Raw genomic sequence first — 23101 nt, 5'->3', positions numbered from 1 at the left:
GGCCTGCCCTAACTGAATACTTAATCCTCAAGAACAAGCACGGGTTTACCCAATGGGCAAGGTCTCAAAGTCCGGCTCATGTTTATTCACACTCTGAAGTAAATGCAGAATCATTCTTAATGCTACTGTCTTCTGCAATCTCTGCCCATCCCTCAGATGAAGGCAGCCAACAGATCTGTTGTGGTTTTTCTTCAGACACAGATAATTGGAACTTCAGGATTTGCAAAGGAACTGGCCCAAATGAACAAGACTCTGCCCTTCTACTAAAAGAACCATCAACAGTGCAAGATGTGATCCACTTTGTAAACAAGCTCCTGTGGCAGGTAGGACTCATGGTCTGTTTCACAGTTGTTTGTGACAGCAGTGCACTGAGGGTGATTAGACTGCAAGGTGTGGATTTGTTCAGGGTCTACCTGTGGGTTTCATCAGCACCAGCAGTGTTGATAGCTGTAGCAGCAGTCCTGGCTGGCAGAAGGTAGCACATCAGCTGTTTGCACGTGCCCCTGTACCATGTGGAAAAAGCTTGTATTCCTACCAGTGCAAACACCATGATTTGGTCTGTTCAGGCCAGTCAGAGCAGTCAAAGCAGGCAGCGTTAGCACCTTCTGTGCAGGAGGCAGTAGGGCTGCGTGTAACATGGCCTCTGTTATACAAGAGGGATGCGATGTGCTCTTCAGCACACTGTTCCTGGCAGCTGTTACTTTAACATCGGGTAATGGACAAGGAGTTGACCATTACTGAGACTATGAACTGCACAAGCGAGCTTGCAGAAGTCAGACCAGATCTGGAGGTTTTCTGGCACCTTGCTAGTCACCTTTTGTCCTGCATCAAAGTGTACTTCATTGAAAGAGAAGTATTGCCTGAAATGTTGTCTTCTCCGGCTGCTAAACCAGTGGGTCCCGAGGCACTTCGTACAACCGGCATCTTCTGATGCAGCTTCAGCTGAAAGAGTCCTGGGGGGAAAGAAGCTCGGGAGCTCTTCCCGCTGGAGCCGGGAGCTCCTCGTGGCCCCGGTCACCTTGTTGGACGGGCCCCACAACCGCGTCGAGCCGTGGGTCCCGGCGCAGGCAGAGGTCGGGCCGGCTTCCCGCATGTTCCCTTCCCCCGGCCGCGCTCGGGGACTGCGGGGGCTGCCGGTGTTCCCCCCGGAGGGCGGCGTTGCGGGGTGCGGGTGCAGGGGGGGTGTGCGGGGTGTGTGTGTGTGTGTGTGTGCGCAGCTCTCGCTAGCGCTGCTTGTGGTCACAGCCAGGCAAGCTCACATCCCATCTGGATCACGCTCGCGCTCTCCCTTCTGCTTCCCTACCATAGAGTTGCGCTGGAAACAGAAGATAGAGGGAGTGTAGGAGCTTCGCCATCTCCAAGCGATCTACATTGGGAAAAACATGGAGTCCGCTCCGGCAGCCCCCGATCCAGCAGCCAGTGAGCCGGGCAGCAGCGTCTCAGAGGCGGCCGCCGGTGCCAGGGACACCCCGGTGAACCTGGAGCCCGCCCGGAAAAGCGAAGCGCCGGCTCCGGTCCGCAGGCAGAGCTACTCCAGCAGCAGCGGCAGCAGAGGTAGGGAGACCTGGGGAAGGGGGAGGGGGTCGGGGGAGTGGGATCGGGGGTGGGTGGGAATAGGAAGAGGGGGGTACGGGAGCAGGGGGAAACGCAGCGATTTAATCCCCTGGTTTATTGCTCGTGCGTGCGGGAGCCGCGCACGCAAACAAGCCGCGCTCCTACCCCCCGCCGAAGCTTGCAAACTTTTATAGCTGCTCCTAATTGCTGCGGGAGGAGGGACGAATGCGATGGAAATATCGAGCGGTGTTTGGGGCTTTCCTGCCTCTCTCGGTTATTGCCTCCCGTCTCCGGATGGGTACCGTGCCCCTGAAATTACATAATTTTATAAATATATAAAGCAGCAGCAGGAGTATTGGGATTGAAGGGAACAAACTTTTAAAGCTGCAGCGTCCTTCCTCCCCCCGTTCTCCCCCTCGTCTGTCTCCTTTTGACAGTTTTTCAGCGGGTGCGCTGTGGCTCGTTGTGAATGGGGGATCTGTGATTGCACCGGAGGGTTGCGGGTGACTTTACTCTCTCGCGCGCTGTCCCCCCCCCCCCCTACTTCATTTGAGTGTATCATAAAAATAATTTTCCTGGCGGAGCGGAGGGGCTCGGAGCTGATGTTTCTTGGAGGCGCACAACTTTGCGGAGGGTGTCTCTGCTCCCGTGGGTTCTCCTTCGCTTTCCCCCTCCTCCCCCCCGAACAAACCGCTGCAAACAAGCAAATAAACAAGCCACGGAGCCCCCCTTTCCCGTCTGTTTCCCTTTCCACCCCTCTCCTGCCTCAGCCCGTGTCTGGGAGCCGCGCGGGTCAGCTCTGAGGCTCTCGGTTGAAGTTTGCCATGGGCTCGGTCGTGCCCGCGCTGCCCAGCGGAGGGGCGCGGAGCGGCGCGGAGGGGCAGGGAGCGCGGGCCCCCGCTCCTGCCGCGGCACCGTGAGGGGCGCCGGCTCCAAACACCGCCGGAGTTTGCCGAGACGTGCGAGAGAGGGAGGAGGCTGCCGCTTTAATTACTTGTAAATAATTTATGAAGCGTTGCTCCTACAAGGGGGGGGAGTGCGCTAGAGAGGCTTCGCTCGCTAAAATCACTTGGTGATGGGGAGAAATGAATTAAATAACGCGATGTCACAATACACACGGCGGCTGAAAGACGTGACGGGCGGAGGAAAGTCCGTGCCCGGCGGGAGCGGCGCCCCCTCGGCGGCCGAGGCCGGGGCAGCGATGCCCGGCCGCTGGCGTGCGGAGCGCGTCCCTCCTCGGCCGGAGGGATTTGGGGATGTAGGTTGGAATATGGCTGATGATGTGTTGGCTTGTGTTTTACAGTATTTTTCCCCTTTTGGCCACACCCCCTCCCCCTTCGCAGGCAGCTTCCCACTCAGGGAATCCGCGTACAGTAAAAGCCATCGAGATGACACACGCCGAAACGTTTAATTAGAGGCGCTTTGCGGGCGGGGAGCGCGGTTCGGCGGGTGCCGAGGCGGGGGGGAGCGGGGCAGGGCCGGGCGGCCGCGGGCGTGTGCGCAGGGAGCGTTCGGTGCGCGGGGAAGGGTGGGGGTGTATATTTAGAGCTTGCGAGAGTGGATTTGGAATGCAAGCGCCTTATGTAACGAGGTTAATCAGAAACACGGGAGGAAATTTCTTTAATGTGTCGGGGAGTTCTGTGGATGTTTGCGGAGCGGCCGTAGTTCGCGGGTGTTACACAACGACACCCCCCCCCGCCTCCATCCTTCACCGGGCCGAGGGCTCCGGCGGTGCGGGCAGATGGTGCTGCCGGGGAGCGGGGCCGGGCTTGGGGAGGAGGAAGTGGGGTGATTTTGGGATCCCATAAATTATGTAACGCTCGGCTGTCGTTTCTGTATGGATGCGAAAAGGAAAAGGGGGGAGGCGGGGGGAGAAGAGGGGGGGGGGTGGGCTTCGTAGACCAGGCAGCTCTGGTGGTGAGGGCGTCTTTCCTTCGCGGTCCGGAATTGTTTAGGCTTTGGTACTGCTAACCTGCTGACCCAAATGCCCCTCCTCCTCCCCCTCCGCGGGATTCGGCGGGGAAGGAACGGGAAGGGGGGGTCCGGCAGCGGGCTCGGGCTCGCCGCACGCGGGCGGGCACTGGGTTGTGTAACAGCCGGGTGGAAGAGGAAGGTCAGTGATGGAGGAAGGCATCCGTGAGCAGGCGAGGGGATGCCGTGGCTGTGCAGCCCTCCGAGGGAAATAAAGCTTCCGGCAATACCTGGCTTGAATGGCTTGTTGGGGAAGCAGAGGGGAGAAGGAAAGGGGCAGGGATCTGGAGGGAAGGGGAAAAAAAAAGTGAACTGTTTGGGTTCTTTCGGGTGATGTAATGGAGTTGGCAGAAAATACAAGTCTACTCCTAGAGTGCAAACAGTAAGGGAATGGAGCTGGCATTCTGCACTCGTGTTGCATGAATTAGCGTATGGGAAATAAATGGAGCTACACACAGCAGACCCGCTGATGGTGCCTTTGTGATAGTTCCAACCTGAGCAGGGAGAATTGTGCGGGAAAACATGACAACATGCGCATTTTGGCCTCCTTGGAATCAGGACCTGATGGATTAGCTGTTGGGTGTCCCTATGGACTTGGAGCTTTTTTTTTTTCTTTGCCTTTTCTTTTTTTCTTTGCTTTTTTTTTTTTTTTTTTTTTTTAGCCACTGAAATAGAATTTGATTTCTTGCCTCTTTTTTTTTTTTTTTTTTTTATGTGGCCCTTTATTTCCTATGGCAACAGCATGACCTTAATGCGTGATTAGTATGGGTGAAATTATTTTGTAGAACAGCTACTTTCTAAGCTTATATGTTGAGCTGTGTGTTGAGTTCAAGAATTGACCTGTTTGGGTCGTGATCCTGCAGTGTTTGGTAAGCTGGCAGAGCTGGTCTGTGCAGTCTCTATGGAGGAACAATACAGACCTACAGATACTTAGATCTAGGTACATATGCGTGCACCCCTCTAAGTGCAAAAATCCTTATTTTTGACTTAGCAAACCTTTTAAACCACTAGAAAGATTTCCTTCATATCCTTTATTTTCATAGCTGCACCTGCTGTAACGCTGCTTTGATACTTCAGAGTTTCTAATAACCAATTTACAAAGGGAAGAAGCTGTGGAATAAATTCTGCAGTGAAGCTTTAGTTATTATAATGCTAGCATTTCAAAACACCCCATTGCTTGATGAACAAACCTGTTTGGAGCACCAGATCCTTACATACCTTGATTTGTATTTTGCAAGGGTTAGGCTGTTTGTGTTGCTGTGTTGAAAGCATAAACATAACTGAAAACACAAATTTAGGAGTTACCCAAAGCACCCTTCAAATAGAGAATTGTTACCTGATTTATTTAGTATACAGGAGTATGAATTCATACCTGCGTGTTTTGGGAAATAACCTGCAGTCTGATACCCAAAGTGAGTGTTAGAAAATTGACACTGTACATGGAAAAAGCAGGAAATGGATAAAAAGCCTGGTTTTCCCCAAAAAACTGCTGACACTAATTCTTAAGATTTTTCTTAAGGGCAGTCACTGTCCAGCAGGTTGAATTTCAGTCCGTGTGTGTTCTGCAACAAGGGTTTGTGCTTTACCATGGTTAGTAGATGGAATGACTCGCTCACCAGCTCTGGCCCTGGACTGTGACTGTGAAGTGCCATTCGTTTCACTTTGCAGACTTTGACATCCGCGGAGTTCTCCCCATGCTGCAGTCTAAGGCTTAATGTTCTACTTGTCCCCTTAGAAATAGTTGTAATTGAATAAACGATATTTTAATAGAGAACTATTGTCTCATTAAAAATGAAAAGCATATAAAAGGCTTTTTAATCTGATAAAAATTGCTCTGGTTTTTGGAAGCAAGCTCTTGGTCTCAGTGGTAAGTCAATCGAGAGAGGATGTCTTGCCAAAAAATTTAACGGCAGCTCTTACGTATAGCATCTTCCCATGATGTAAATATTTTTCATGATGCTTTGTATTTAATAACAGAAACCTGCAGCTATGTGGGTACTTGTTCTTGTTTTCTCACTGTTGAAATACTGAGAGTATTTGCTATTTTCCAGAAGCCTTTGGAATTTATTATCGTGGCATCTATTCTTTACTGATAGATGGGGGGGAGGGCGGGCTTGCTTTTAGTGTTTTGTTTGAATCTGGGTGATGCTCCCCAAGTAGGGATGTGACATCATTAATAGCGACATCAGTAGGTTTGTGGTGTTCTTGTCTTTAAAAGATCCTTTATTGCTAGATTTTCTCCCTTTCTGGATTTAGCCTATTCCACGGAGCAGAGTCACGGTACAAAATTTCATGTATTGTTTTCAGGAGGACTCTCTGAATTTTACAAATTTAGATGTTTTCTGTAGATTCTTTGAGTTGCTTTTGTCATCACTGAGGGCTATTCTGCGTGCACCGATTTAGTCCTATTTTGGTAAATGATATGTGCTGTGAATCCTTTAAAGGACAACACTGTTTTAAATGCTTGCAGCACAGGAGCAGTAACAGCAGCAGTATGTTGTTCTCTTAGGAACAATGCAGTTCTCTTACTTCAATAAACCGTAACCTATTCCCTTATTTTATTTGCTTGAGAAACATCTCAGGAGCTCATAAACCAGTATGTAAATACAGTTATCATTCAACCAAATGCTGTAATTTTAGTAAATAAAGAACATGTTTTGTAATGGAGATTAATGGACTGTGTGACAATTTCAGTTTGGGGTATAGCACTGGGTTTGAATGGAAGGGGCAATTTCAGCTTTGGGAGGTTGTCTGATTTTTTTCTTTTTTCTTTATTTTCTTTTTTTTTTCCCCCTCCTCTTAGTATTTGTTTTCTAAGCTACAAAAACGTGTGCTGGGGAGAATCTGGAATGGCTCAATTGATCTCAGTGGATTTAATCTGAGAGCTATCCTAGTGAAAAGGAGAAGGGAAAAAACCCAGCCTCGTTTTAAATTACTGTTATCTGTATCACTCTAGAAGCTAATTCATGAAGAGGGGATCCGTTCTCTGCTGAGACATTTTGGAGTGTGTTTTCACTGCCACACAGTTGTAAGAACAGGTGTGGAAGAAAATAGAAGTAAAAATGAACAGAATTGGGGGTCTATCTAAATGCACTGGTGAGTCTAGGTGCTGTGTCATTTAAGGGTTGTCTGCAGACTGTGTGTTTCCTTGCTTCTGAAGCCCGGGCTGTTCACAGGAGCTGTCAAAATGGAACAATACACTCGACTTAAGGCCTTCCATTTCTGAACTGCCAGGTCATTGTCACCTCAGCGCTCTGTCCATCCCGGACCTTTTAGCTCTAGGCACCTGTACCGTCAAAGACTTGCTGTCATCTTGGTTCCTTGGGGCAGGATGTTGGGGTGGGGGAGCAGTGGATGTTTCTCAAGTGGAGCTGAATATTTTCTGTCACAGAACATTTACATGTGGGCCTGAGCCAGCTAGGGAGATTCTGTAGTGTTGTGAATTCCTGTGGCTTTGGTGGAAGAGGAATTTCCTATAGGTAAGGTGTTGGGGAAACTTGAGGATGTGTGGAACCTTCCCCACTTCCTATGCGGATTTCTGCTCTCTTGTTTTTTCTTCCTCTCATTCTGTTTTCAAGTATCTTGCATTTCACCTATTGCTTCGTAGCCTTGATCATCACTTCTGGAAATGTATTTTACAGAGCTGTTAGTTTTAAGGTTATATATACCGCCAGCTGGCAGACATGTCCCCTCCTTTCCTGCACAGATTCTTACAGATGCATAGGCCAGGGCCCTGCAGAGCAGAGGCTAAATCCTCTCCCCTCACTAGATCTATGCTGTATAATTCACATCATAGATGGATCAAACTTCATTTTTAAGGGTTTTAGCTTTTTCGGCCCCAGTGTTCTGACAGGAGGCTCTTCTACAGCTTTGCTGTTCTGATGATTGGAAATTCTCACTTTGAACTAACTGTGCTCACGATCAGTTCGCTCGCTCACTTCTTCAGTGTTGGTTACAAAATCTCCTCGGGCTGAGAATGATGAAGAGGCTGGTATTGTATTTTGTGATAGGTGAACTAACATACTGGGCTCTGTTCTCTGACTCGTGGTTTAGCACTTCAATGTATCTACTGTAGATGGTCTGTGCTGATAGAAACCTGAGAATAGCTTGGGCTGTATGTCACGAGGAGTTAATTGTCTAATTTCTTGAATGTAAAAGTTGTGAATTATTCTTCATACTCTTATCTGAAGTCTCATCTAGGTGTGTTTCATTCTCGGCAACAACTGAGCTCTTCAGAGACTAAATGCATTAGGGTGTGTACTTTTATGAAGGAATGGTGGGGCTTATTTTACAGCAGTTTAATCTATAGTTTAGCCTCACTGCACTGTTCATTTGGAAGGATCCCCAGGTGTGTTAAACACTATCGGGAACCATTTTGCTTATTACTGAAATCCAGCCAGTTCTTGTGTGGAATCTGACAGCTGTTTAATGGTGCTCAGCCGTGCTAAGCAGATCAGAACAGAAAGTGAAGAATACCATACCTGATTGAAACACTCAGAGGGATTTTAGGTACAGATAATATAATTATCTGCATTGGAATTGGGTCAAACAGGTCTATTCCTGTAGAAAATGACTAGATATTTTCAGTGGCAGTGTATGGTAAAGAAATTGGTTTGAAATACCTCCCTGAAAATGATACCCCCAGCAGTGGGATAATCGAAGATCTTGCTGCCTACCCTAGCGTGATCACCAGTTGCCTATGATCAATGTTTTCTTCAGGTATTTCTAGATGTATTAATTGTTTGGTCCCATGCTGGTATGTGCAATCTTACAGACCAGGGGGAACCATTGGGATGTTGCAGATCTTGCTTCGTAAAGCAGATTCCTATGGAATTGCTTCTTTAAATAGTGAGTTGCACTGCTGCACGTGGAATGTGTTCGTGTTTAACAGACCTTTTATGAATGGGTGTAGGGGATCTGTTGACACTAAGCCAGTAGGGATGGGGGATGTGGGTGTCACAATCTTTTTTTTCTTTTGAGGGTATTGGGAAGTATGGGGAAAACACATCACACTTTTCCAGTTGTCTTCAATTTCACTTCCCATATAATCTAGCAAAACAGAACATAAACAGATCTGTAAAGGATGTAAAGGAACAGAAGTTAAAATTCATGATCAACTGCGTGTACATAAATGTTCCAGTAATCATGACCAACTGCAGAGTCTTTCATTTGTAATTTAATCTAATAATTTCCATGCACTTCTAAAGGAACACACTATGAAGCTGGCAACTTCTGAGAAATTGCTGCGCTGTTACAAACAGCATTTGAGCTGGCATTATAACAGCATGAGAGATAGCAAGATGGAGAACAAAGTTAGCAGTTGAAACTGAGCTCAAAAAAATTGCTAGCAGAATGTGGGAAAGCAGAGTTGGATTATGATAACCTCCCTTGTAGAATCAAATTAAACCTTTTTAAAGGTTCTGTGGATTTTTAGTTTGTAGCCGTATTATGTCTTTACCTCGCCTGGGTACATGAGATTAATGAGGCAGGTGTAGTGATCACGGAGTGAAAAGCTGTGATGCCGCTGTTCTTTTTAAATGTTTCATTTTGTACAGGCTGTGGGATATTTACAGCACTAATTGACAATATGTCTGTGTGCTCGAGTTCTGCGACTGTTCAGATGGATTGAAAGTGTTTTAATACACGGAAGCGATGGAAGTGAAAACTCCTGAATGCCAGAAGGAGGTTGAACGGTCCCCCCCACTTTTTTGTACTGCTTGCCTAACAATCCTTAGGACGTGCTTGTCCAAAGGGCTGCGTTGTGTGAAGAATGCTGAAGATGTGGCCAAGGAGGCTGCAGCTGAAAGAATGAAAAATAAATAAAAAATGAAAAAGCAGAGGTAGAGCATTTGGCACAAGTGCTATCAAGTATGCATCCTATAGCAGTGCCAACTCCTCACATAGGAGAGAGGAATTTTTTTCCATAGTTATGTGGAAGTGTATGCCATACACTTCTGAAATACATATATATATATGCAAAACTGCAGGCACCATGGGGAAGACTTAAATTATGTATTAGTTGAGCTTGACTTGACTGTTTTGGCACTGAAGCAAGGTCTGTTAGATACAGTCAAGGATAAAACCAAGGCCAAGGCTTGTGAAATACAGATTATAGGTTTTATTTTCTTCCTGTCATGGAAGTGTGACAATACTTTAAAGCAGGATTTCCCATCAGAGTTTCTCTTCAAAGGTGGAGGTGGGTAAAAAATGCCTTTTTATGAGCCAGTAGATGACTTTAGCAAAGTATGTACCGAATGTAAATCAGTTAGAGGTCTGTGCTGCATTACATCTGTTAACTAAGGGCGGAAAGGTAAGCTTTAAACTAGTCCTTAAAAATAAGTCTTGAAATTTGATAAAACAAGCTAAAGTACAGCTTTTGTTAATACTGTACTTGAAGTCAAAAACTGTCAGCATAAAGCATCTTCTAAATCCTGTGTATATTAAAAAATAAATTGAAATGAAACCAGTCTCAAAGGAAACAAGGGCATTGTTTCCCTAGAAAGAGGGCATCAAAACCTTCTTCTCTCTGCGCGTCATACTTCATTGGTGTAATCTTCAGGAGAAGTTTTGTTAGCCATTTGTGTTGTCATCATCACAGTTAGGAAGAGTCCTTTATTGTCTGGGTTGTTAGAGGGGCCTTTAAAAAACTCTTAATGAGGTATACTCTGAACTATTAACATCAGTCATTGAGTCATAGTGTTCCTGAGATAATAAATGGAAAAGTCTGTTAGCAAAAGCACAAAAGCAACTCTTTCCGGGGGTGATGTTTGGAGGAATAATGGATGAAGAAATACGTGGTGGTGGTGTACTTTCAGTCTCTAAGCATTTTTGCCCATCCATCAATGGTCAGGCAGTCTTTTCACTTTGAGAGGCTTTAAAAACCGAACCAGTAAGTCATTTCTACAGATTTCATTGCCCTCCAGCACTCCTACCATTTGTAGTGGTTTATGGTTTTCTGCTAAAATCAGGTGTATTTTTAAAAACTGAAGTAATCAGATCTTCACGAACATGAATCTGCAAGAGATCAGGTTAAGGTCAGGCCGATGTTAGCAGCATGGAAGCTGCCCTTGGCTATTAGAAGACTTCTGCTCTACTGGCAGAAGACTTGATCCTGTGACAGCTTCTATGGGTGTTTAATACTAAGTATCGTGAATGATTCTGTTGTTGTTGGTGATACTGCTTCAGTGTGCAGAGCTGGGGTGTCTGTTTAGTAAAGATCAAGGGAGGACTGCTAATAATCAAGAACTGCACTGTGAAATTGGTAAAGAAAAATACAAAATTCAAATACCAATGAAAATTACTTTGGAAAAAGGTTGAATTTAACCCTTGTTTTCAAGGTAGGGAGGGCTGGGTGAGTAGCTGTAATTACTTTGGCAGGTATATTGTTACCCTGCTATAATATTGCTTATAGAATCATACTGTGGCTCTGTTGCTGGAGAAGGATTTGTCCTTACTTAAGAACAGCTGTTAGGAGATGAGCAAGAATTTCCTCACGTACGGAACCTGAGTTGCACTTGTCCGTCACTGAATGTGTTTGCTAAGATTACTTCACATTTAATTTTTTTATTGCTGAAATCCTCACTCTGTTCTTATGACAATCAAAAAGTCTCGTCTGTGTCCTGATGGAGAGAAGAAGGGAGGGAAAGGGGAACAAATTGTAGGGACTTAAGTGCAGAAAATCTAGAAAGTTGACTGTTGAGGTGACCTGGTTTGTTTATCTCTAGCGTTTGGCTAGTTGTCAACATCTGTTTGTGCTGTCTTAGCTGTTTCTAACTGGGTTTGATCATAAGTGAATTTTCTTCCTTTATTTTTTTTTCTTTGTTTTCTTGGTATATTACCAGCAACCTGCTCTAGTGGAAGGTGTCCCAGCACCATGGCAGGGGGTTGGAACTGGATGAGCTTTAAGGTCCCTTCCAACTCAAAGCATTCTGTGATTCTATGATTCCAGTGTACCTTTTCATTCACTCCTGGCTCTAGTTCATGAGAAGTAGCACTTGTTTGGTTTTGGTTTGAGGTTTTTTTTTACCATAATATCCCACTGAAATGACCGTGCAAGGTTAGCAGTGGCCCAAAGATGCTCTAGTGTGACAAGCAGTGTAACATCCAAGGCTATGCAAAAGAACAAGGGAAGATATATTTATTTTTCTTTAAAAGGGAAGCAGAATCCTTCCAAAATTTTAGCAATTGATTAAATTTCCCCAGCAGTGCTTGCATCTCTAGAAAAAGGCTCAAGGATTTCTGACACTAAAATCTTTCATTGCAGTCCTCCAAAGAATGCTCCCTATATAACATTCACCTTGATGGGGTGAGGACAAAAGACTGTGGGTGAAGCCAGGATCAACAGAGCAGCTGGGTTTGGGAGTAGCCACAAACTTCCATTAGCAGCCTGTATTTAGTCCCACCGTTGGCTTCTCTGTCCTAGCCGTGTGCTCAAATGGCTGACTGGCATTCCCAAGTCCACCTTCCTGTTGTTTCCAGCCCAGTTTAGAGCCTGTAGAAATGGCTTGCCACAGATCTCTGCGATTGGCAAGTCTCCTCTGAATTTCTTCCACGGGTCCTTTCTTTGCTTTTCCACAGCAGAGGTTCAAAGCAGAATGTCTTTAGGGATTCGAGAGCAAATGATCACAAGTGGCGAGGTGGGGACTGGTGCCAATACACTGAAAATATTTGGTTGCATTGCTTTTCTCTGCACACAGCAGAACGCACACTGGAAGCAAACTCTGCTCTGGAAAGGCAGCAATAGAAAATGTAAAAACAAACCCAGAAAGGAAGTAAATGAAGCCAAAGGGGGAGCAGGGTAGTTTTGGGTAATGAACAGTAAAAGAAACATGTGGCACTTAAGGAAGAAGTGTAATGAAAGGGCACAAAGCAAAGATGACTGATTTGGAGAACAGCCTGGAAAAAAAAAAAAGCCCAACACATTTGGAAAAGGCCTGGAGTAGTGGGGGAAGCCACGGTGTCTATTGAGGGAGGGAAAATACTGCTTTATTGCCTCCGGACAAGTCCTATATTAATATTCTGTGATCTTGTCTTGCTATGGAATGTAATAAAATGTATTTAATGCATGGTGGGGCCTCAGACAGTTGCCTCTCTCAGACTTGCTTCAGCACCCTGTTGTTTCCCACGAGCTCTGACTAAATGCTTTTGCCATAGATGTTGTGCTAATATGTTATATGAATTATTTGTCTTATCTTAGTGCTGTGAAATTAGAAGCCCTTTCCCACAGTGTTAAGCAGATTAAAATGAAAGCCTGTTTTTATGGTCCAGGAACAGTGCAGATGTTTAATAAAATAAAAAGGGGCAGAAAGAAATAAGTTGTGCTCTAACAGTGGGGCGCTGTGAGGAGCTTGATGAAGCAAATGCGTTTTGTCACCTAAATCGTGAGATAAGTTCCCAGCTTCCCTTGAAAAGGTTTATATTTCTTTTTCCTGGTGCCTTAAATCCATGGGGAAGAGTTTGGGATTGGTAGTTTCTACTGAGATGATACCTTTTATTGTTGTTGTCTTTTGAAATGAACTTCCTAAGCAGCTGTGCAGTTCCTCCTTCAAAACCTGGCCAGGGACTCAAGGGCTACGCTTACTTTCTGGCAGACAGCCCTGGGACAGATTTGAGCTGTTCTGAAAAGCACTAAGCAGTGTATTGGAGGCTGCCACCAGCTTTTTTTTTTTGTTAGTAAATTGCTTTAAAAAGCAGCCAAGTGATGGCTTTGCACAGGTACACATGAATTTCTGGATTCATGTTACTCTGTCTTTTGAATTCCTGTCTTGTGTATCTGTCCCTCCTGCCTCCTGGGTCGAATACGTTTTAGTTACAGCAGTATTTTATTTCCACTGACTTACTGTAATCTTACTGTCATAATGTTCCAAGACACTTTATATGATAACTACTCCTCTACCTGTGTGGTTATTTGTCACATATAATGTCTAAAGCTATAATGAAATTATTGCGGATGTGAATTATGCTTAAGATAAAAAGAGTATCTTACTGTGTTTGAGCAATAACTTAATTAAGACATCACATGTTATTGTAATATGTGTTTGGGAGAGGACAGTATTGGTATGAGCAAGCATTGTGCTTTTTCTGGGCTTGTTCCTGTTTCTGTAGCTTTCTCATTTATTTCTCTTATTTCCCTACATAGAAATAAGAAACAAGAGATTGTGTATTGCTACATCAGTAATGTTGCCCCTGGGGCCTCTTCAGATCATGATCAGGGTTGAGAAGTCATGGAAATGTTTATGGACTACACTGTATGGAGTTTTAGGCTGGAATGCATTGAGTTTGAAATCACAAGGACAGAAAAAGGCAGGCGATGTGAGAGAGTTGGTATGTTATTTCCCTGTGCGTGGAGAAAGTTAGCAGCACCAGGCCATTGAAGTGCCATAGGAGGTACTTCAAGGTTCGACTTTCTACTTCCTATAGAAGGAAGGGGTGGGCTGAAGTCTGGCATTTTTCTGGCTGTCAGTGTTGGAGGAGGAGGAGGCAGCAGCTGTGCCTGAAGGCTTTTCCTTCTCATTCTCTAGCATCTGCTGTAGGTGTCCTTTCATAAGACCAGCTCCGTGCAGCCACGTGTCTCTGGGGTACCTGTGTGTTTTGTCAGCACAGGAAATGAAAAATTCACACTCTGATACTGCAGTCTGGACTGCCGGCGTGGATGCAGCTATGCCAGCAGAAGGGAGCATTTATCAGTTTATCCCATGATTGAGGGAAGAGTGTAGCAATGCCAGGGTTTGGGGTTTTTTTGTGGTTAAAAATTGTCCTCTGTCAGGCTACAGCTTGTCATGCTGGAGATGGTGAGGGCTGGGGAGGAGGGCAGTGGTTTTGGTTTTGTCATAGCTGTGTTGGCAGAGGCTCTGCTGTGCAGACAGTGCTTACCAGTCTGCAGGAGACTAGGGATCTCTGGTTAGCCCTTATCAAGGGGCAGCTATACCACTACTGCTCAGTGGAGTTGATGTGGTTTCATTTATATGAAAGACTTCAGATCCCCCTGCAAACTGTATGCTATGGTTCTGTGGTGTTCTACAGAAAGGTTTTGCTGTGTGTTATATAATAAAACTTTGAGAAATCAATGGTGGTGTTAGGGGGCAAGCAGTATTTCTTCTTTTGGTATAAATTCTTACCCATTGTGAGCTTTTTTTTTTTTTTTTTTTGGGTGTATCTTTACCAGACCAGCACAGAGGAATTTAGTTTTAATCTCACGTAGTGTCTGATCACTGCAACCACGTGTAAGTGTAGTTGTAAGCAGTTGAAGGTTTTGTGTAATGCTGACATTTCGGTGTGATTTTTTTTTTTTTCCAGAAAGGTAAATATTTCTCCATCACTGTTTTCCAGTGTGGTGTTTTCTCTGTAAACACATTGCTTTTGATTTGAGTTTCTTTTTCATATTTTTCCAATGTGTGTTCTTTTAAGCAGAGACCTGTAACTGCTGGAGGTTACTGAGAGGAAAAAAGCTACCCACACAAACCAAAAATACAGGGAACAATTAAGCTCCCTTAAAATTAAGACATTTTGAATTTTTAATATCTTTAAGGTAATTTAAATGAAAAACATAGCTTAGATTTAAATCCTATCACGAAGCTGTTCTGCATTACTTTCACCAGCGTTTATTAGTGACTAAGCAGTCTGCTTCTCTCCTTTTAGAGGTTTTGCTTTTATTTGTAATTTGTCTTCTAATTTGCAGTTAATAGTAACATGGCAATCACTCAGTTTTGCAGAACCAGCCTAGACTTCTAGCACTGTGGAGACATTGCTGATACGACGTAAAACCACATTAGTCAAGGCACTGCCATAATATGTCAGTTCTTCACATTTTCCTTAAGGACAGTTTGGAAGAAAATAAATTCCTTTCAGTGGCACAGATGTGGTTATAAATCTGTTTTCTATCATTGGTGAAATATGCTTATGGATATTCCAAATGGGAAAGTGTCCATTCCTTCAGGTTTCTTTAAAACTTCACATGGTGAAACTGGGAGGATGTAGTTGCAGATGTGATGTGTTTTCTTGAACATCACATTTGTTCATCTGCATGCAGGTGTCCACAGAGTTACTGTGGTCAAGGGTGGGACAGAGTGCTGAAATATTCATACTACATATTTTTTACACTGCAAGAAATCAGTTTGCTGTCTCAGGTGAGAATTCTGACTGTGGCCATTGGGTTATCCAGGAGAGTACAAAAGCAACAGACACAAAACTGAATTCCTTGGTAGCAGGATTTCACATGGTTTGCTCTACCTGATAAAATCTGTACTTGGGAATTGAAAGGGATAATGGGGCTTTAAAAACTCCCTTGCTCTACAGTCCTAGAATGGTTTTAGTTGGAAGGGACCTTATAGCTCACCCAGTTCCAAACCCCTGCCAGGGTGCAGGGACACCTTCCACAAGACCAGGTTGCTCAGAGCACAGGGAAAACCCCACCTTTTTCTCTTCACACCACCCTTGCCAAGTCCAGCTGTGCGAGGTGCCTACAGTCACTGTGTGATGTTCCTGAGACTTTATAGCCAGGAGCAGGTATTAGCAAGAGCGAGGGGGTGAGGCGTTGGGAGGGCTCTGGTTTGGTGGCCACATCAAATGCTACTGCAGGTTCTAAGCTCAAGATGCAAGTGTTTGCTCCATGTAAGTTGATGATATCAACCATCAAAGACTGTTTAATGTGAACTGGAGTTTCAGATCCAGGATGTGAAAAGAATTGAAATACAGTTGCTATGTAAGTTTAAGTTGCTAAAATGCTGTTTTATAATAGAGAAGGATTAAGGGCAAGTTTTATCCAAAGGCACTTTCAGGAACTGGAGAAATCCAAAATATTATTAGTCATCCTTCCAGCTTTTTATTAACAGTATCTTGCTGAGGCAGGTAATTGTTAAAGTTGGTAAGGAAAGCTGGTTGGTAGTTAACGTCCGAAGTTGTATTAAAGTGAATTTCCAGCAGAGGGGAGATAGGTCACTGCCATTGGCTTTCGCCAGAGAAACAAGCTTGAGGATCTGCTTTTTGGTTCCTGTGTTCAGGGCGTGCTGGAGAAACCTGTGTTTGACAGTCTTCAGAGTAAAAAGGAGTTTGACTGCAACCAGTGAAAGTATTCTGACAAAAGTAGTAACTAGTAAAATTCAGAAACATGCTGGGGAAGAGAGGACAAATATGGAAAAATCTGGCAAATACGGCAAATCAGCATGCTTGGAATGGTGTATTCTGGATGCAACAACATCTATACATGTTTGGTGAGAAGTGAGAAAGTGTCCTCTAACAAAAGAAGAGGGGCAGATTGGATGGATTCTCTGTTCTGGGAGAGCCAAGCTACAAGTCTTAAAATATAGGAGAACTTGTAAAAATATTAAACCAAAACTGTACAGGTTTCTGCTGCCCAATTCCTGGTTCTGACCTGAGCTTCAGTGAACAAATTTGGAATTGGGACCATGTCAGCTGTCTGCCTTGAGAGGACAGGAGGATTGCGTACCCTTCAGAAGCTGGGGAAGAGATGGAATCTCAACCATCATTAGGCTGTGGACTTTCCTCATATCAAAACCCAAAGCAGCAATTAAGGTGACTGGATATTGCCCTGGGCCTGATGCACCACGTATTTCAAACACAGATCAAATTCAGCAGCAGGTTTGAAATAGAGCTTTTCTTCCAGAAACCAGCCCAAACAACAACAAAAGACCTCCCATTGAGGCGTCACTCAAATCCTGTAGTAATGGAGTGACTGTTAATTCCCATCACTCTTATGTCAATTGATTTTCAGTTACTTGATTCATCGTGATTTTTGTCAGTTCTATTGAAGACCCTTTTTATATTCAGTTATTAAAAAAATGGTTTAGGCTTCTGTTAACTCTCATTTTTGCATCTTTCCTGAAATAACCAATGTCCTGAATTAAAATTCCTATTTTAGAAATATCTCTTGAAATTCTATTTCCTTACCTCCTCCATATAAACATGTTGTCCTTTTGAAATAGATTGTACTGCTTCCCAAGAGACTAAGCAAGCTTCTGCTCTTCTTTCTGTTTGAATCTTGCTAATGCAAGTGTTACCAAGATATTACGTGTTAAATCTGCAGTGAAACAGCATTGATTTCTTTGATTCTTTTCTGTATGGTGGAAGGAAGCAGAAGAGGTTTTACTCTTAGCATTTATCACACCCAAGTGGGCATGGGAGTCATTTTGCTAACATAAGAATTACTTCTAAAAATACTCTTATATTTATTCAAAGCGGCAGCTTGTTTAAGCTTTCGTTTCCAAGCTAAGCGGGTTTCGAAAGAGCTCTCTTCCCAACACGAAGATGGTGGGAACTGCTGGATGTTAGAATTTAAGTGAAATATTTATATTCCTAGAGGAAAGGTGCATCTTCAGGAAAAAATGAACACCTGCTTAATTGATAGTGATGCATGTGCTGTATTTGCTTTCAGTGAACAGTTGTGAAAATTCATCTCCCCCTATGGGAACTCAGACCATTTGAATATAAGCCTTTTTTATAAACAGGATCAGTAAGATTTTCTAAGTCTTAAGATGGAGTGTCAGTTAGGAGGATGGAGATGTCAAGCTAGAATTATGGTGTAATTAACCAGCTAGTAAAACATCCTGAATTTGATGTACTGAAGCACTGCTGCTGAAAGATGAACAGCTGGGAAAGGGTCTGAGCAAGTGTGGGGTTGTTTTTTGTTATGGTAGGATAAGTACTGACCATCAAACCAATAAAAATAATGTTCCAGTAGATGATTATTTTACTGACTTGTGTGCTTTGTGTGTTGAAAGTCTAATGGAATTGAGGTCTCCTCCACTGAAAATTAATAAGCTGTGTTTCATTTGTGCCTCGTGTTGGAGTAACTTTGTTTTACTGTTTTGCTTTTTCTCTTTGCTGCTTGTGCTCCAGCCTTCTTAGTCTCTCGCCCGTAGCTATTTCTCACTTATTTATTCCTTATATATCTTATAACTCATTTATAGCCAAGTGTTTTTCATGGTGAGTAAACTTTGTGGTAGCTTAATGGAATTTAGCTTTGCTCATCGCTGTCCTAACAACCTTCCTCCTGGCTAGACAAAATTAAGCTAGAGTCTCTTTGAAGACATTTTTGCGTACAGATTTGACAAGTAGCTTTAGCTGATTGCTGAAAACAAGCTGCGATTAGGGGCCGGCAGCAGTCACTACCAATTCCAAATATTAAAGAGGCAGTACTTAGTGTTTGCTGGCAAGAGAGCCCCTGTTAAAAGTACTGCTTAGGTAAAGGGAGCTCTAGCTCAGCCATGCTTTAAGAGGTACCATGAGCATGTGCAGAGGTTTAAATGGCTCTCAGAATGTTTCCTTTTAAATCAATGTATTTAGTTTGTAAAAGCTAAAAACAGTGCCACGTTTTTTGTTTGCTTTCAACTTGGTGATGCTGGATATGTGTGATCGGTATCGTGTGGTATGAAATAGTCATGCAATGCAAATAACAGTCTTACCAGACAAGCAGAATCAAGTCTGTGGGCTCATAAAGGCAGTAAGAACAATATTCCTAAAGTTAGTTGCTGGAAGAACAGTGTTGCTGCTATTGTCATTGGTAATACTACACAATAAAAACTCTGGCATCGTAATGTACATAAAAGGAATTTTTTGAGGGGGAATACTTTGGCCATTATTTATTCACTACCTTTAAATGATATGGTAATAGCTATAACTTAAAAATGAAAAAAATTAAATGTAGGCTCTGTTTCTTCCCCAGAGAGGCTAATGTGGGTGGAATCCTGAGGAACTTGGGCCTACTATGGCGGATAAGGCAGCCAGTTTCTAACTTAACGTAATAAAGAGTTATTCTCTCCAAGAGTGATTAGTGCTTTTCAATTCAGATTTAACAAGTAAGGGAAGGGTATGTTCTGATGCCTGCATCAGATTTCCCCTGGATCCTTGTGGATAGGTCATGTGTGCCAATGACGCTAAAGGGTTGTGGCAGAAATGTAGAAAAATCCCAGTGGTATCCTAAGTAGATCTTGTCTCTGGAAGCATAAATCCTGAAAAGCAAGTGGAAGCTGCAGCTCGGAAAGAAGTATGAAAATGCTATTAGTGTGTTAACTGATTAATGGCCAAATTAAGAAAATGCATAATACTGACTGGGAAAGAGTAAAAGATGGGAGAAACCTGTTTTGAGAGGCTTCTGATGCCTGGAAACCAGATAAGTGAGTAATGTACTCTACAGGTTTTGAGATGGCTTCAAGTATTTAATATTGATAATAGTTACCTTAAGCCATGGTGGGTTAATATTGTATGCTGACTCTCGACTGCATTATTTTGTTGCAAGTCTCACAACATCAAGTGCTGCGGGGGAAGATCTTTACTTAGTTTGCTCCCAAAGTCTAACTTTACAGCTGTTCTGATCCTCACTGATTCTGTAATGGCTGTGAAGCTGCAGCCAATTTCCTTGCAAGCAGGCGAGTAAGGTCTGCGTTATCTGGTTTCCCTTTCTTGGTTGTCTGAAAAGCATTAGAAGGGAAGGGGCAGGTCTCCAAGGTTGATAAGAAGTGTTATTGTGTTTCACTTTCCACAGTGATAGCTACTAGAGGGTGTTCTAAAACTACTGGTCTTCAGGTATGCAATATTGATACATCTTACTCTTCCAAATTACAGAACATAGAGTAGTCACCTCGTAGCATTCACCTAACAACACGCAGATGCTTGCACACTCAATATGTATATCTAAGTTCTTCAAAATGCCCCTTATTGTCTAATATAAAGAAGTGGGCATTTCTAGAGGATAATATAGGATGGTAACTCTTCTGAACAGTGATGTTCAAATGAAGTCAGGGAATTGCCCTGAGTGTACCTGTTTTTCTCCTTTAAACCATAAAAATTCTGCACAGTGAGCCCAGTGTGTTAGAGTATAGCAAATTCATATATCAACACCACGCGTGCTTAAAGCTAGGAGTAAGAAAGGGATCCATCTCGCCAGCATGGCTTACAGGTAAGAATTAGAGGTGGGTAAGTTTACTTAGGGTGTACTTCCCGCACTTGCAACTTTGAAGAAAAAGATAACTAGAGACCACATGATCCCTCTTTGTTTTTTCCTTCTAGCTAAGATTTAAAAAATTAATTGTTATGAGGTTGAGTATTGGATCTTTGTGTATTTAAATGGCATAATTCTCAAACTGCTGAGCATGGCTGTCAACCCAGCCAAGCTGGACAGGATTTTACTGAGAGATGCAGCCCTATGTACTCGTTAATACAGGAAGAGACCTTCCTTTCTTATGACTATTGCATTCTTTACAGCCTTAATGCAGCAATTGGAGAAGTCCTACTCACAATTCATTATGAGGAAGAAAAAAAAGTCAAAACTGCATGTTGAGAGTAGGTGGCCCACTGCAGTTAGTCTGTTCAGGAAAAACACAATTGTTCTTTTTAAACTGAGACCTTTCCAAATTCCTTTTATTCCAGCACTATGTAATATTCAAGTAATTTATGTCTGCCACTGATTGGGAAATATTTCATGTTGAATGCAGTGGAAATACACTTCCAGCTCTGTGTATGCAATATCATTTAAATTTTTATGGCTGACTCTAGGGCCTAAATATGCTTTCATGTGCACTTATGAAAAGCTGCTGTCAGAATCTACATAATGCATAACTGAGGGTAATATTTGGCCCTTTGTACCACTATATTGGTTTTAAAAACCCACACAAACCACCAAACACAAACCAAAAAGCCCCAAAATCAAACCCAGGAACCCTCATGAAATTGTCATAATAGGTATGTCACTTTACTATAGCTGAAAATCTTTATTTAATTACAGTAATTTGAAATTTCAGTTTTCATTTAGACAGATCTCCTCCGGACATCCTCATTTTAGCTGCTTCTTTCTGACTCTCCAAAGAATCAATGATTTTACTCCAGAAACATTCATGGATCAATAGACTTTGAAGATTAGCAGGTCATGGCCAGGTACAAAATGCGTGTTGTAAACCCCAGGCTCTTCTGTTTGCTTGAATTCTTCCTCAAAAAAATGAGAGAAAGGCTACCTTTGAACAACAGACCTCTTTGAATGGATTAATTCCTCGAGTATTTCAAAGCGTTGAGAATATACTGAAGAAACTACAAATGTGGAATTAATTTCCAGTGACTTGAGAATTCAGCTAGCTGACAAATAGTTTTCTTAGATAAGCCGCAATGCTGAGGATGAAAGTAAGACAGTGAAAAAGGCTGAGAAGGAGCGCTGTGCATTGAGTTACATTTTGGGTTTTCTTGCGTTCCCACCTTACATTGTAAATAGAGTTGCACAGAAGTAGCTGCCTTATTACTTTGCCTTTTCAGCCACATTTTCCCAAATTAAGGGCTTTGTTTTCTGTGCACAACTGGACGCTAACACCTCGAACTGGGAATGAGGATAGATAGGGCTAATTTGTGTCTGCTAAGAGTGCTAAATTATTTTTTAACCCTCCAGCACTCAGTTACAGCCCCTGAAATGGTCTGTCTAGACTTCTTAGAGAATCTTAACTAGATCCAAGTAGCTCTGAAGGTCTCTAGTAATTGTATTCCAGTGCTGTGTTGCTTTACCTGCTTGTACATGAAATCCGTGAGGTTTAAAAAGGGTGGAAAGTTTGAAGTGGCAGATTACTTAATAGTATGATCACAGCTAGAATTGCACGTTGTTTGTTTCTTGTCAATAAACTAATCATAGGATGTTTTCATTCCTTTTCCTTTCTTACTCTTACCCTCAAGGTTGTCATCTTCATATTCCCTTTCATTCTCGTTCTTTCATGGGGATTTAAATTTTAGCTATGTTTCCCCTCCCACCACTATTTTGTAATCCATCAGTTTGGGTCATGCTTGACAGAAGGACAGATGTTTCAGAGATAATGACATATCCGCAAGTTTTCTGAGAACAGGCGTACAGAAGAGGCTTAATTGCATGCAATTAAAGGAAAGTACTTATTATTAGACACTAGAGAATCCATAGAGAGGAATGAATTTAAAAATGATTCCTCTGCAGAAAAAAACGCCAGTGGAATTTGTATTTGATAATGAGCATCGGACCCCCCTGTGAAATCTGATTTTAATAGTGGCAGGCTCCTCGCTCCGTGTGTATCACGGCTGCATTCATGATGGAGGCTCAGTAACACTGGTTACATTAGGGGTGAATCTGGTTCGTCATCCACTGGCTTACTAGTGTGAAGTAGTTAATTCTTTTACTACTGCAGCCAGAAAGGCTGTGGACCAGCAACAGCCATGAGTCTTGTGTATGCACTCCAATTAGTAGATTACCTGGCCAGGCCTGACCCAGAGTGTTATTGGGAACTGAAAGAAAATCTTCCCCAGGACAATATTATTTGTTTTCTCTTCTTCTGGGATATTGCTACTTTTTGTGCTGTGATATCACATGGAAACGTGCATTTGGATCAGCATATCCATAGAAATGGATAGTTTGTGGGCTTGCTGTGTGGATTTAATCTGTTGTGAAAATGTTTTTGTTCTCCTGCATTGTTATCAAAGATATTTTGTGCACTTTGCCTCATGCCTGTCTTTAGGGAAAAGAGATTTATCTCTATAGTTGCAAGGTGCACATTGAATTTTTAGGGCCATTGACAGTTTAATTCAGGAATGATCTAATTAGGGATCCAGAGAACTGGATTCA

The 23101-nt window shown here is 43.1% G+C and overlaps 1 protein-coding gene across 1 annotated transcript in view; it reads left to right on the top strand.

Annotated features, from left to right (window-relative positions):
- The first annotated feature begins 1318 nt into the window (after positions 1-1318).
- Positions 1319-23101, top strand: part of RORA (RAR related orphan receptor A) — a 347811-nt gene continuing 326028 nt past the window's right edge. The window contains 1 exon segment of the mRNA XM_030498277.1: positions 1319-1554. Coding sequence (XP_030354137.1) covers positions 1383-1554 — 172 coding nt within the window. The 5' untranslated portion in view covers positions 1319-1382.

The sequence above is a fragment of the Strigops habroptila genome, chromosome 9 (assembly GCF_004027225.2).
Source record: "Strigops habroptila isolate Jane chromosome 9, bStrHab1.2.pri, whole genome shotgun sequence".
Taxonomy (NCBI): Eukaryota; Metazoa; Chordata; class Aves; order Psittaciformes; family Psittacidae; genus Strigops; species Strigops habroptila.
This window is presented reverse-complemented; position numbering and strand designations above follow the sequence as displayed.